At 47.9% G+C, this 14,758-nt stretch overlaps 1 protein-coding gene across 10 annotated transcripts in view; it reads left to right on the top strand.

Moving 5' to 3' along the window:
- The window catches only part of DAB2IP (DAB2 interacting protein), a 316,629-nt gene that overhangs the window by 236,000 nt on the left and 65,871 nt on the right, over positions 1–14,758 (top strand). For all 10 annotated transcript variants that reach the window (XM_080990826.1, XM_080990828.1, XM_080990825.1 and 7 more), the window contains 2 exons: positions 6,578–6,731; positions 13,716–13,814. In XM_080990826.1, the coding sequence (XP_080846952.1) occupies positions 6,578–6,731; positions 13,716–13,814 (253 nt within the window). The remainder of the gene's footprint in view (positions 1–6,577; positions 6,732–13,715; positions 13,815–14,758) is intronic.

Raw genomic sequence — 14,758 nt, 5'->3', positions numbered from 1 at the left:
GAGGAAGGAGCAGGTCAGGTTGCAGCTTGGAGACTTAAAGAGCTGGTAGCAAAATTAGAGGGCATAAACCATTCATCCAATCAGCCCTTCAGTTGGCTGGAGCATTGGGCTAGGCTCTCACTTGAACCGCTCAGTGTATGCAGTTTCCAGTTATAGTCACAAGCAAACGGCATTGTTAGCAAGCATATAGCAAGTAACTGCCCTATGTGGCCTAGGACACACATACCTACGGGACTGCTTCTCCCCTCTCCTGGTATGCCTCAGGAGGACCTTAAGGTCCACAACTGACAACACTTTGGAGGTCCCAAGTCGCAAGAGGGTTGGATTGGTCTCAGCCAGGGCCTTTTCAGTACTGGCCCCAACTTGGTGGAACGCTCTGTCACAAGAGACCAGGGCCCTGCGGGACTTGACATCTTTCTGCAAGGCCTGCAAGGCAGACCTGTTCCGCCTGGCCTTTGGTTTGGACTCAGTCTGACCCTTATGTTTCCCTCCCCTTATGGTCTTGATTTATCGGCTACTTTTAAAATGAGGCTGCATTTTAAATTGTATTTTAACCTGTATTTTTAATTGGGTGTTCCCCCCCCCATTATGTTTTTATTGTAATTTTACTGGTGTTAGCCACCCTGAGCCCAGCTCTGGCAGGGGAGGGCAGGGTATAAATTATTATTATTATTATTATTATTATTATTATTATTATTATTATAGCATGGGTAGGCAGACCAAGGCCCGGGGGCTGGATCCGGCCCAATCGCCCTCTAAATCCAGCGTCTGGGCGGTCCGGCAACCAGTGTGTTTTTACATGAGTAGAATGTGTGCTTTTATTTAAAATTCATCTCTGGGTTATTTATGGGGCATAGGAATTCGCTCATTATTCCCCCCCCCCCCAAAAAAAGCCTGAGGGACAGTGGACTGGCCCCCTGCTGAAAAGGTTTGCTGACCTCTGCTCAAAAGATAGGAATTAGGACCCTTCCATGAAGCCCAGATAAAGCCCCCCTCCCTTCACTTTGGAGGATTACTTACTTATTTATTTAATCATTGTTACAGTTCATTAAATTTATATGACGCTAGACTTCGTGGACATCCGATGAAGCTGAATGTTGTAAGATTCAGGACAGATAAAAGGAATGACTTCTTCACTCAGCGCCTAATTAAAACTGCCGGACTCCCTTCCCAAACAGGCCGTGATGGTGACCAACTTGGATGACGAAATCATGGGGAGGAGTGGGCTACCAGTGTCCACTAGCCACGATGGCTCTGTTCTCCCTGGACACCAGTTGCTGGAAGCCAGAGGGGGGGAGAGGTCTGGTTGTGCTCAGGTCCTGCTTGAGATTTTCCCACAGGCCCTTAGGGCAGACTGCCTGCGGTGGTGGGCTCTCCTTCCTTGGAGTAATAATAATAATGATAATTTATTATTTATACCCTGCCCATCTGGCTGGGTTTCCCCAGCCACTCTGGGCAGCTTCCAACAAAACGTTAAAATACAGTAATGCATCAAACATTAAAAGCTTCCTTAAAGGGCTGCCTTCAGATGTCTTCTAAAAGTCTGGTGGTAGTTGTTCTCTTTGACATCTGGTGGGAGGGCGTTCCGCAGGGCGGGTGCCACTACCGAGAAGGCCCTCTGCCTGGTTCCCTGTAACTTGGCTACTCGCAGCGAGAGAACCGCCAGAAGGCCCTTGGCGCTGGACCTCAGTGTCCGGGCTGAATGATGGGGGTGGAGACGCTCCTTCAGGTATACAGGACCGAGGCTGTTTAGGGCTTTAAAGGTCAGCACCCACACTTTGAATTGTGCTCAGAAACGTCCTGGAGGTTTTGACACGGAGGTTGGATGGCCACCTGTTAGTGATTCCTTATCTGTGACTCCTGCATTGCAGGGGGTTAGACTGGATGACTCTTTAGGGGATCCTAAGTCTACAACTGGATGATCTGGTTGGCCATTGTGAGAACAGGATCCTGGGTGAGGTGTGCCACGGGCATGATCCAGCAGCCAGGCTCTACTTACATCTATCTGCTTTTGGGGAGATCTCTTTGGACCACCAATCTGACACCACCTCACCACTTGTCCCAGGCCCTGAACTGCGGGGTCCATGGCACCGCTCCTCCGCGTTCCTCACAGTGCGCAGCGGGTGCTCATTTGCTTGCTCACAAGCGCACGGATGTTGACATTTTCGGCAGCTGTGGCTCCCTTCCCCAGCTACAGAGCAGCCAATCAGCAGCCGCGGGAGCCGGATCAAGCTCAAAGCTCACAGTGTGTGTTTGTGCGCCTCTGCTGCTTTGGCGATGCTGAGCGGGGGCCAGAGGAGGGGAAGGGAGGTGGGATGGGCGAGGAGGGGGGAACCAGGTGGTTGGGAGCAGTGAGAGAGACCCCCCCCCGTTCAGTTTTTCCTTTTCTCAAGCTTTTTCGGCACAGAATAGGAGGTGCCCAGCTCGCGCCTGACTTCTCCCGCAGCAGATGTTCCATGCCAGGCCACAGCTGCGAGGCGGTGATGGGGCAGCGATGGAAGTCCCTTTTGGTGAGGCTTGGGGAGGGGAGGAGGGGACAGGACTGATCTCTGTTCCGGAGAAAGCAGCATCCCCAAAAGCTTAACCCCTTTGCGCCTCTCCTGCAACGGCCTTTTGGAGCGTTGGTAGCTGCCTGCACGGACACTAACAGCAGATATTCCCTGGGGTTTTTCAGGCAGGGGATGTTAGAAATTGGGGCTGGGACCTTCTGTAGGCAAACGTGGGCTCTGCCACTGAGCTGTAGACTTCCATGGAATTTAAGGTATGTTGGTCTTTGCCAGCCCTTCCCCAGACTTGCTGAGAATTGAATTTTTTTGGGGGGGGGGGGGAACCTTCCACACTCAAAGCGTCAGCTCCCGGTGTCTGAGCTGTCAGCCTTTAAACTGTAGGCTCCCTGGGGCCAGGGAGCTATCTCCTTTCCCTTCTGCATGTACAATAGAGAGGCGTCACGATCCAGAATGGTGTAGTGGTTAGCATTTCTGACTAGGACATAGGAGACCAGGGTTCAAATCCCTGTTGGGCCATGAAGTTCTCTGGTGTGACCTTGAGCTGGCTTCTCAGCCCAGCCTACCTCACAGGGTGGTTGCGAGAATTAAACTGAGGAGGGGGAGGACCATGTAAACTGCCTTGAGTTCCTTGGAGGGGAAAAGGTGGGATATAAATGCAATTAATAATAATGATAATATTTAATGATTGCTCAGTACCCAGTTTAAATAATAGAGTTGCACCATCTGATGAAGAAGCGTTGCCCAGTTTCACCCTAGGAGAGCCATACTTTAGCCCAACCTAAGAACTTGGGACTTCTGTAGGCGCAGAACCTTCTTCTGCCTCTCCCTCCACACAACATAACATCCCAAGCCTCCATGCTTCTTCCGTTTCCATTGTGTCCCCACATCAGTTTCTGGATTGTAAATCCCTTTCAGCAGAGACCTGTTCTATACTTTGCAAGCGCCAAGGACATGGCTGTGCCATAGGAACCCTTATTATTAAGAACAGGCAATGGATGGATTTAATTAGCTGGTGCAGTTTGTATCTGGGCACAGCCAATTGTCTGGAAGCAAAAAACGCTATGCTCTCTTCTTCTCTTTTGATGCATGTGATCTTATTGAAAGGGTTTCCCGTCTGGAAGAGAGATCCAGTGCGGTGTGGTGGTTAGAGCATTGGATTAGGACCTGGGAGACCAGGGTCCAAATCTCCACTCAGCCGTGAAGCTGACTGTAGGGCCTTGGGTGCCAATCGCTGCCTCTCAGCCTAACCTACCTCACAGGGTTGCTGTGGGGATTAAATGAGAGGAAGTACCTAACATATAGGGACGCGGGTGGCGCTGTGGGTTAAACCACAGAGCCTAGAACTTGACGATCAGAAGGTTGGCGGTTCAAATCCCCGTGATGGGTTGAGCTCCCGTTGCTCGGTCCCTGCTCCTGCCAACCTAGCAGTTCGAAAGCTCGTCAAAGTGCAAGTAGATAAATAGGTACCGCTCTGGCGGGAAGGTAAACGACATTTTCGTGCGCTGCTCTGGTTCGCCAGAAGCGGCTTAGTCATGCTGGCCACATGACCCGGAAGCTGTACGCCGGCTCCCTTGGCCAATAAAGCGAGATGAGCCCCGCAACCCCAGAGTTGGTCACAACTGGACCTAATGGTCAGGTGTCTCTTTACCTTTACCTTTACCTAACATATGCCAGCTTCAGAAAAAAGGTAGGGTGGAAGTGGAATGCAATGCAATAGTATAATAGAATAGAATAGAATAGAATAGAATAGAATAGAATAGAATAGAATAGAATAGAATAGAATTGTACCAAAATTTGGGTAATAAGAAAATAGGAACGCAGATGTGATGATGGTACTTGGCGTCTTAATTTTGTGTGTATGGGACCTTCTGCATGCAAAACAGGTGTTCCGCCACTGAGTTATGGCTCTTCCTTAAAGTTCTGTTCTTGCCGGGTGTTCCCTTCCTCCTTATGGGGTGCCTTCAACTTCCTGCATCATCCCTGGAGCCCTAATTTCAAGTTTACAACCCATTCCAATGATCCAAGGGAGGGACGAGGGGGAAACAGATGGTTGTGAAAATCTACACTGGCTTTTGTCACTATCTGCAGGGAGGTTTTCATTTATCCTGCATCTTTGCTCTTTTCCAAGACACCCCGAGTATTTGTTTTCTTTTAAGCTGCTCTGGGACCTCAACAACGCCCATTCAGTCCTTGCTGCATTGTTGTGGCTGACTTAAAATTATTCCCATCATTGTCCAAAGAAACGAGGGGCGGGAAATGTTCTGGAGCAGCTTCCTTTCCTTGTCTGTGGGCGGGAAAGGATCACACAACAATCTTCAGCAGATTTTCATTCAAACCCAAGAATGTAAAATTATTATCATTATTAATTACCCGCCCTTTATCTTAAGGTCACGGGGCAGGTTGCAGCACTAAAACACAGCATTAGAAACTGTTTAAAACAGCCTACAATCACAAAAAATAAGGTGTGTTCTAAAAAATATGCACTCCTCAAGTGTCAAAAGGCATTTGCGGGAAGGCGAATAATCAAGGTGCCTGACACACCTCTCTCCGGAGGGAGTTCCTACCAGCTGTTGCCGATCCTCTCAAATCTGCCTTTCCTTTCCCTGAATTCCCTGCTTGATCTCGCACGACCAAAGGTCCCATTCAGTCAGCCTTGACCATGAGCCCAAGAAGGTTAGTAGCCTGCAAACATGTTTGCTAGCCCAGTGGAGCGCACACACCTTCCTGCTGCCAGAGAGGACGTAGTGCTCTTCCCTTCTCTGTGTGCTCACTCACCTGCACATATGCAATTCTGGGTTACCTGTGACTACCTGGCTAATGCTTAAATGCAAGGGTGCACTGTGAGCCACCCTAGCCTGTGACCTACCAAGCCCCACACAGCCCCACCAACTGCGTTTGGCAGCCCCTCCTACTTCGGCTTCCAAAGAGATAAGGTGCTCTCTCAAGCCCTTAATACAGTCATACCTCGGGTTACAGCCACTTCAAGTTGCGTTTTTTCAGGTTACTCACCCGCCGAAACCCGGAAGTACCGGTACGGGTTACTTCCGGGTTTTGGCGGTCTCGCATGCGCAGAAGCGCTAAATTGCACTTTGTGCATGCACAGAAGCGTCAAATTGCAACCCGCGTGTACTGCGGGTTGTGAACGCTGCGGGTTGCGAATGTGCATCCCTCACGGATCACATTCGCAACCCGAGCGTCCACTGTATAGCCAACGGATTTCATTAGACACAGTGGTGTTCAAATTTTTTTCAAAGAGGGCCAGATTTGGTGAAGTGAAGGGCCGTGAGGGCCAACCAAAGAGCCAACCAAAGTTGTTGAGCTTTTTTTTTGAGTTAGCAGGCTTCTATTTAATGTGTTAGCAGGCTTCTATTTAAGATCTCTATTCTATTTAAAATCTCTGATCCTCAGAATCTTGGTTTGCAATGGTGCTTATTGCTTTTTAACCCAATCCTATTGTTTTATCTCATTTTTTTTACGCTTGTGAGCTACTTTGGGGACCTGTATGGGTGGGAAGGGCTGTAGATCAGGGAAGGTCGCCGGTTTGAGCCCCGCTAACCTCTCCAGGTGGGGCTGGGAGAGACCCCCTGCCAGAAATCCAGGAGAGCCTGGTGGACAGTATTGAGCTACTGTCCATCAGGGTAAAGCAGGCTTCCTCAACCTCGGCCCTCCAGATGTTTTTGGCCTACAACTCCCATGATCCCTAGCTAGCAGGACCAGTGGTCAGGGATGCTGGGAACTGTAGTCTCAGAACATCTGGAGGACCGAGATTGAGGAAGTCTGGGGTAAACAATACTGAGCAGGATGGGGCCAGTGGTCTGACCAGGTACAATGTACGTGTTTTTGTGTTTTGGTATTGTAAACTGACCCTTGGATGATGGGCAGTATAGAAATTTGATAAATAAATAGTGACACAGGTTGTTACATTCCTAAATACAATCCAGGTGTGCTGTTGGTCCAATCTGACACTTCTTTTTTCAAGGGCTATTGTGGAAAGTGGTGCTTGGTCCTTTCCGTGGTGCTGGAAGGGTGTGGCTCTGATCCTCACTGTTCTTGCCTTCCTCTCCCTCCAGATCCCATCTAATGCCCAGGCTGAAGGAATCTCGCTCCCACGAGTCACTGCTCAGTCCAAGTAGCGCTGTGGAGGCCCTGGATCTCAGCATGGAGGAAGAAGTGGTCATTAAGCCTGTTCATAGCAGCATCCTGGGGCAGGATTTCTGCTTCGAGGTAAGGCGCACCCATTGACATCCAGGAAGGCTGCTGGCTGGATGCCCTGCTTTCGGGGTGGGTGGGTGTGCACTCCTGAGAGTTTGACCCCTGTGGGAAACGGGAGGTTGGACTCAGCGGACCTTTGGCCTGACCCAACAGGGTTGCTTTTATGTTCATTTTGAACCATGACAATCACTTATGTATTGGCTTGTTTTATTGCCGGGGGGGGGGTTGTACCCCGCTTTCCATCCCAAAAGCCTGCCAGGGCGGCTTGCATAGAATCAGAATGAGGCAGTCCCTGCCCTCGCAGACTTGTACATTTCCCTTTAAAAAAAGAAGAAGACTGTAACACACAAGGGGTAAGCTGCAGGGAGGGAAAAGGACAAAGAAAAACCCAGGCACAGATTCCTATCATAATCACCTGGCACAGTTCAGGGGCTGGTGGTGCTGGGGTTTCGGCAAAGCTGGTGGAGTGAGCTCTTCTGCTTCCCATCTGCCCCTGTAAGGCAGTTTCATAGAATGGCTGCCCCCCAGATGACAGGTGAGGTGGGAGCAGGCCGATGGGGCTGACCTGTCACACCAGTTGGGAGTGGAGCCTCCATAGTCAGAGGCAGTCTGCCTCAGAACCTAAGGGTGGGGCTGCTGCTGCTTTCACAGAACCATAGAATTGTAGAGTCGGAAGGGATCCTGAAGGTTGGTCCACCCCTCTGCAATACAGGGATATTTTGTCCATTGTGGGGTTCGAACCCATGGCCCTGAGATTAAGTATCTCATGCTCTATTGAGTGAGCTATCCCAGCTGCCCTGCTTGGCAGCTTCTCAGAGCCATCTGCCTGGTCACTCCTGCAAGCATAATGGTGCTTGCTTGAGAGTAGGGCAGTGCCTCAGTGGCGGAGCAACTGCTTGGTGTGCAGAAGGTCTGAGGTTCAGTTCCCTGTGGCACCTCCAGGTAAGCCTGGAAGAGCCTCTTAGCCTGAAACCCTGGAGAGCTGCTGCCAGTCAGTGCAGACAATACTGAACTAGATGGACCAAACCTATGACTCTGTATAAAGCAGCTTCTTTTGTTGCTATGATTTGGTTGGCGCCAACAGGGTTCTTTCGTTCTGTTCATACAGCAATCATCTGTAATTAAATCCACGTTAAGAATTTAAAAAAAATATTTCTAAATGTGTTTTTACTGGAAATGTGTGCGCTTCTTTTTCTTATCCATTGTGGTACATTTTTTTCTGAGTTGGAGAGTACAGTGCAAAATTCAGATAGGTGTGAAATCCAAAGAAAAATTTTATTCCGAACTGTATATTAATCCAGGAGATGCAAATGGGTTCAGTGGGCTTAGGCCAAATGAAATTTCTCTTCTGTCCCTTAGGTTATATCCAGTGCTGGTCCTACTCAGAGTAGACCAGCTGGGTCCTTAGTGGCAGAGTGTCCCACAGGACTGGGTCGATGAGACTAAAGTCTCGGTTTCTTGTTGTCAAACAAGCCTCACCAACTGGACCAGCGATGCTCCTGCTGATGATCTGAGTGATCAAGCTGGGATATAAGGGTCTTAGGTACCCTGGACCCAAGTTGTCCAGGGCTTTGTAAATTAATACAAGGGCTTTGACCCTGACCCAGTAGCAGATGGGCAGCCAGTGCAGATGCCTCAACAAGGGTGTCACACATTGTCGGCCAGGTGACCCCACCAGCAATCTGGCCACCGCACTCCGCAGTCACTGGAGCCTCAGAACCAGACCCAAGGGCAGCACCGCATGGATGCTGAGACTGCACCCTTGCATACAAGATGGGCTGGTGCTTCGCTTGAAGTTGTGGCTGATCAAGGAGGAAAAGGGGGCACACACAGGTGGGAGAATGTGAAGCATCTATTAACTGCATTTCTTAAACAGGTCACAAAGCTCCAGATAACTGGACAGGTGGCCCCTTTTTTCCTGTGTGTGTAGGACTGTGGATCGGGTCTGTAACTTGCTACCAGGGCCTGTCCTTTTCATTTTTGCACTTTCTGTGCAAAAATTCAATTTTTAGTATCTTGGGAGGGAATGAAGCAGGTAGGATTTGTTTCTAAAGTTTCTTGGCTCCACAGGAGGACCTAGCCTGGTGAGCCAAATGTAATGTCAATTAGTTAGTTAGTTAGTTAGTGAATGTTGTGGGAGGCAGGATAGCATATATTGTTTCATGATATCCTTCCAAACTTGCGTTAGCAAGTTCTGTGTCTTAGCAGAGTTTCAACATTCCCCTTTAAATGCACAGTGGTTTGCTTGTTGCAGGTTCGTCTGAACCTCTCTGTATAAGATTTCTGGTAAGAAACAATTTTATTGTTGTGTATATTTTATAAAAGTCGTTTACTCACATTCATTCAGTTCACAGTTAGATCCCTGAAGGCAGTCTTAGGTTACAAATGTATATATACACATGGAACTATCCCGTAAGGGAGTTAGTCCCAAGTGACTGCGAACAAGCAGTGCGCATGCAACATCGAGAGGGCGCAGGCAGTCTGACTGTTTGGCACAAAGTGCGTGTTTGGGGCTGCATGGGGGGAGCTTTGTGGTGATGGGAGGGTGCAGTGAGCAGAACTCTTTTCCGAGGTAAGGTCCAGTTGCAGAGCTTTGTCGCACTGCACCTTCCGCTGTCCTCCAAACTTTGCAAAACGCATCCATGCAGATGCCTCTGTTTGCATAATTTATCTGGGTTGCAGGATTTCTGCCTGCTCTTTCCACCCACAAGCTTGCCCTGACTTATGAGGACACACAGCAGCCACTAGCCTTCCCTCCCATCGCTCCCGGCCTCCTGCTGCCCCCTGCCACCTCCAGAGGTGAGCACATTGCTCCACAGGAAGACAGGAAATCAAACATTGATCTCTCTGTCTCAGTGTTGCTTACACTGGCTGGAAGCAATAGCTCTCCAGCATTTCAGAACAGAGTACCCAGCCCTAACTGGAGATGCAGGGACGTGGGTGGCGCTGTGAGTTACACCACAGAGCCTAGGACTTGCCGATCAGAAGGTCAGCGGTTTGAATCCCCACAACGGGGTGAGCTCCCATTGCTCAGTCCCTGCTCCTGCCAACCTAGCAGTCCGAAAGCACGTCAAAGTGCAAGTAGATAAATAGGTACCGCTCCGGTGGGAAGGTAAACAGTGTTTCCGTGCGCTGCTCTGGTTCGCCAGAAGCGGCTTAGTCATGCTGGCCACATGACCCAGAAGCTGTACGCCGGCTCCCTCGGCCAATAAAGCGAGATGAGCACCGCAACCCCAGAGTCGGCCACGACTGGACCTAACGGTCAGGGGTCCCTTTACCTTTACCTACCTGGAGATGCCAGTGGGGAATTGTACCTTGGGGCCTTTCTGCATTAAAAGCATCTTCTGTATACCATTCAGCTATGGTTGTCACCCACAAAATGGACCAAGATTTGAGTCCTCGTGCTTCCAAGTAACATGCTGATGTAGCAGCACCCAATGAAGTTGCCTTCTAGAAAAAGAGGTGGTGGAACTCACCATTAGTGCCTCCCTTGTTTTCTTACAATGGCAATGGTGCTCACCTGAGAGGTGCCGGAACTGAGTTCCATTGAGTTACGGCTGAAAAAGCCCTGCCTTCCACCAAGACAAGCCCTTGGCCTATCTGGGTCTCCCGGGTCGCAGGCAGGGGGCCTTTCCAGACCTGGGGATTACACCGGGTTCTTTCTGCATGCCGAGCAGGTGCTTTCGCTGTTGAGCCACAGCTCTCCCCCACCCTGGTATCACAAGCATAATGTCACCACTGCCCTTAGCGCCTCCCTGCCTCTTGCTTCTCCATGCCACCCTCACGACTGTCCTTGAGAGATGCTGGGCTCTGCATTTCAATAAGGCACTTGGCTTGCAGCAGAAACACCTTCCAGACTTCCTCTCTACCTTGCTTTCGTTTCAGGTGGCAAGCAAAAATTGCAGAGTGCAATTTTGCCTTCTCTAGGAAGAGCCACCCACCCATGGAACAAGGATAATGAGGCAAAATGAGTTAGATTTGAGAAACTAATGATTTCCTCCCTCCTCACTGCACTAATTGAATTTTGGCCTGGCAAACTAATACCTGTATTTTTAAAAACTTTATTAATAAATAAAACACACATAACAGCCTGGGCTTCATTACAGTATACATTTTATTGGGGCTTCCCCGCCCATTGCATAATGTGCCTAATCTATGTGGTGCCTGGGCATGTGAAAGAGCTTTCTCCCCTCTCCCGTGGTGCTGTTTCAGATTTTCCATTGTACACCCAAGAGTCACAGAATTGCAGAGTTGGAAGGGAACCCGAGGGTCATCTAGCCCAACCCCTGCAGGGATCAATTTATATTTCTGTTTCTCCCCCCACTGTTTCTTTCCTCCTGGCTTAAGTGCCACATTCCCACATCAAGTTGTGATCTTAAAGGTGCATTTTTGGGCAAGATACTATTTTCATCTCTGTATGTATTTTGTGCGTGCAGCTTCCCCTCATCTACACTTCATCTTTTGTATACTGTTGGTTGGTTAGAGCATTTCTTGTGATGATAAGGATGGTTTTGCCTTCTTCAAAAATATCTTACAGAATCAATGTCGGGCAAGATACAATCCACATATTTCCTTATAAACCAAATTCCAAAGCTTTTTGACTAAAACACAATCCCAATATAAGTTAAAGTGTGAATATCGTTGATCAAAACCACACACACAAAAGTGACATTGTTGAAAACATAATGGATCAATGGATCGTAGAATTGTAGATTTGGAAGGGACCTTGAGGGTCATCTAGTCCAACCTGCTGCAATGCAGTAAACAAAACTAAACCACCCATGACAGGTGGCCATCCGCCCACTGCTTTAAAACCTCCAATGATGGCAAGTCCACAACTTCCCAAGAGAGTCCATTCCCTGTCGTGCAACCCTTACTGTCAGAAAGTTCTTCTCTGATGTTTAGTCGGAATCTCCTTTCTTTTAACTTGAAGCCATGGGTTCGAGTCCTACCCTCCAGAACAGGAGAAAACAAGCTTGCTCCATGTGATAGCCCTTGAGATATTTAAAGATGGTGCAGAGGTTAGAGCAGTGTGGGGGCCATGTTTTTCAGGCCCGAGGGCCACATTAATTTCTGGGCAGCCTTCCTGGGGCCACCTGCCAGGGGTAGGTGGGGCCAGAGGCAAAAGGGGGTGGGGCGATAGATGCCATTTCCCGCTAGTCACTCCTCTCTGTCCTCCATCCACAGAAGCTTTAATGGACACAATCCGGCCAGGCCTGAAAAGTTCAAAGGGGCCCCTGAGGAGACCCGAGTTCCAGGTAGACAGAGCAGGAGGACTGCGTTTGGGGCCCTGGGGCCTGAGGTTCCCCACACCTGGGTTAGAGTGTCCAGCTAGGACTGGGGAGACTCAGGTCCAGTCCACAACCCTCAGTTATGAAATCACTGCAAGGCCCTCAGACATTAATTCACCCAGCCTTAATCCACCTCACAGCTCGTTTGTTCATTCATTCATTCACTGGCCACCCATTGGCCATGTGGGTTTGGGGGTCTTGTTCTCAGGTTCCCACCAGCTCTCCTTTTGTGCCAGCCTCATGATTTGCTACATGGTGACCCCAGAACCTGACTCCTCCTTCGTTAACCATCTGATCAGCTGTCTGCTTCCTTTCCCCAAGCTGGGACATGCAGTGGTTTGATATTTGATTTGATTTATTGTATTCCCGTGCCGCTATTCATTCTAAGAAATCCCAAAGTGGCTTACAAACAATAGCTAACAGTAGCATGGCAGAGCATAACAGAACATCACAAACGCAGCATAAATCATATGGAATAATTAACAAATCATCAGTGAAGCAATTCCAAGCCATAAAACACTGTTAACAAAGCAACAACTGAAGAAATAAACTAAGCGTCAGAATTAAAGCAAAAGTCGTGTTGTATGGTTGACAAATCAATACAGCATTAATAATCTATAAAACGATATTAACAACATTAGCAAAATAGCAGGCAAAATGTAAGATAAGCACTGGTAAAGTTATACACACTCTGTTCAGCTCATTAAAATACACATCCAGGGAAGCAACTCCCTTCTGATGCATCCGACCAAAAGTCCATCTGGCTCTCTTATCACAAGCATACTGGGGAGTTAATCATTCCCTGTGAGAGCAGAGCCTCTCCATCCAGAGGCATTCTACCCCTCATGCTGCAGGCAAACAACAAGAGAGAGTTGTCCCCTTTATTCCTTTCTTCTGAGCTTCCTAGAAGCACCTGGCTGGTTGTTGCTGGACCCTATGAATTGTGCTTCAATACGTTAGGGCAGTTCTGAGTTGTGATGGTATAATTAGCAGGGCCATCTAGGCTCATCCACTTCTCAACATAGGACAATGTAGGTTAAGTAAACTATGGTTAAGTAAACTATGTGAGTATCTGGGGTTAGCAAAATTGACGGATATAATAAGGCATAAATCTAAAACTATGGTACAGAAACGATGGGAATGCTTAAATGAATATTTACACAAACAGGGATCAAACACGAAAGTTTGGTTGTGCTTAGACTAACCTTGTGAAGAATACAGTACAGAGAATACAAAGATTAGATGGACTATGAAAGAATTTAAGGAAAGGAAGTGACTGAAGAACAGATGTAAAGGTGAAATAGATAACCAAGAGACGTGTGGTGAATGCGGTGGAAGTCTTTTATAATATTTTAACTAGGATTTAAATATTGTAATGTTTGAAGTATGAATTTGGAATAATTGATTATGAAAAGTATTTTTTCTTTTCATTTTTTTCTTGTTTCTTTCTTTTTATCTTTTGCCTTTCTTCTTTTCTGGTTTGCATTCTGGAAAATTGTGTAGATAAAATGTTTTTATGTATGGTTATGTATTGTTTCTATTTCTTTTTTTCTATTCATTTTTTCTGTAACATTTAATAATTTATTTATTTTTTTAAGGACAATGTAGGGCAGGGTCTTACAAGGATGGCACATGGCGCAGAGTTACATGGCTCCTAAGGTTGGGTCAGCTTGCAAGAAACTCTCTCTTCTTTCCTCTCTTCCAGGTGACGACGTCATCCGGGAGCAAATGCTTTTCCTGCCGCTCTGCAGCAGAGCGGGACAAGTGGATGGAGAATCTGCGCCGTGCTGTGCACCCTAACAAGGTACCAGCTAAGCAGCAGCTTCACGCAGCACATAGTTAAACTGTAGAACTTCAGGACACAGTGATGGTCATCGATTTGCTTGGCTTTAAAAGAGGATTGGGCAATCCTGCGGAATCTCCAGTGGCAGAGAGTTCCACAGGACTGGGCCGAGGACACCATAAAACTCAAATGAGCCTTGCCAACTAGGGGAGCGAACAATGACGCTCCTGTGGATGACCTTAGTGAATGAGTGATACACAAGTTCAGGTGGTGCCTCAGGTTCCCTGGACCTCAGTTGATGGCTGTGCTATGCTTCCATAGTTGGAGGCAGTCTGCCCCTGAATGTTAGTTGCCGGGAATTGCAGGTGGGCAGAGTTGCTGTTGCACTCAGGACCTTCTTTTAGGCTTCACAAGAGGCGTCTGGCTGGCCACTCCAGCCTCAGGGCTCTTTTATGCTCTTATTCCCAGGTACGTGTCCATAGATGGCAGAACCAATCCAGTTCCTCTTAAAATAACTGCCAAGAGTAGTGCAGGCTGCAGGTGTATAATAATAATAATAATAATAATAATAATAATAATAATAATAATAATTTATATATACCCTGCCCTCCCCAGCTAAGACCGGGGTCAGGGTGGCTAACACTGAATATAAATACAGTAAAAACATTTTAAAAAACAAAAAACCAGTTGATTAAAATATAAGTTAGAATACGTACAGTTTAAAATGCAGCTTAAAATGCAGCCTCATTTTAGTTGTAGCCTATAGATCAAAGCCATAAGGGGAGAAAATGTCAAATATTCACCGGGGCCAACTATCCATGCTGGTCCTGCGTGGACCAGCAAAAAGAGCTGAGGGGAAATTTATATACTAAATCCCGTATGAAGGGTTCCACCAAAAAATAAAAATGAGTGGGGGGTTAGACTGAGTCCAGCCCAAAGGCCAGGCAGAACAGCTCCATCTTGCA

The sequence above is a fragment of the Podarcis pityusensis genome, assembly GCF_964106645.2.
Source record: "Podarcis pityusensis genome assembly, chromosome: Z".
NCBI lineage: Eukaryota > Metazoa > Chordata > Lepidosauria > Squamata > Lacertidae > Podarcis > Podarcis pityusensis.
Note: the sequence above shows the minus strand (reverse complement) of the source record. Positions and strands in the feature narration are given on the sequence as shown.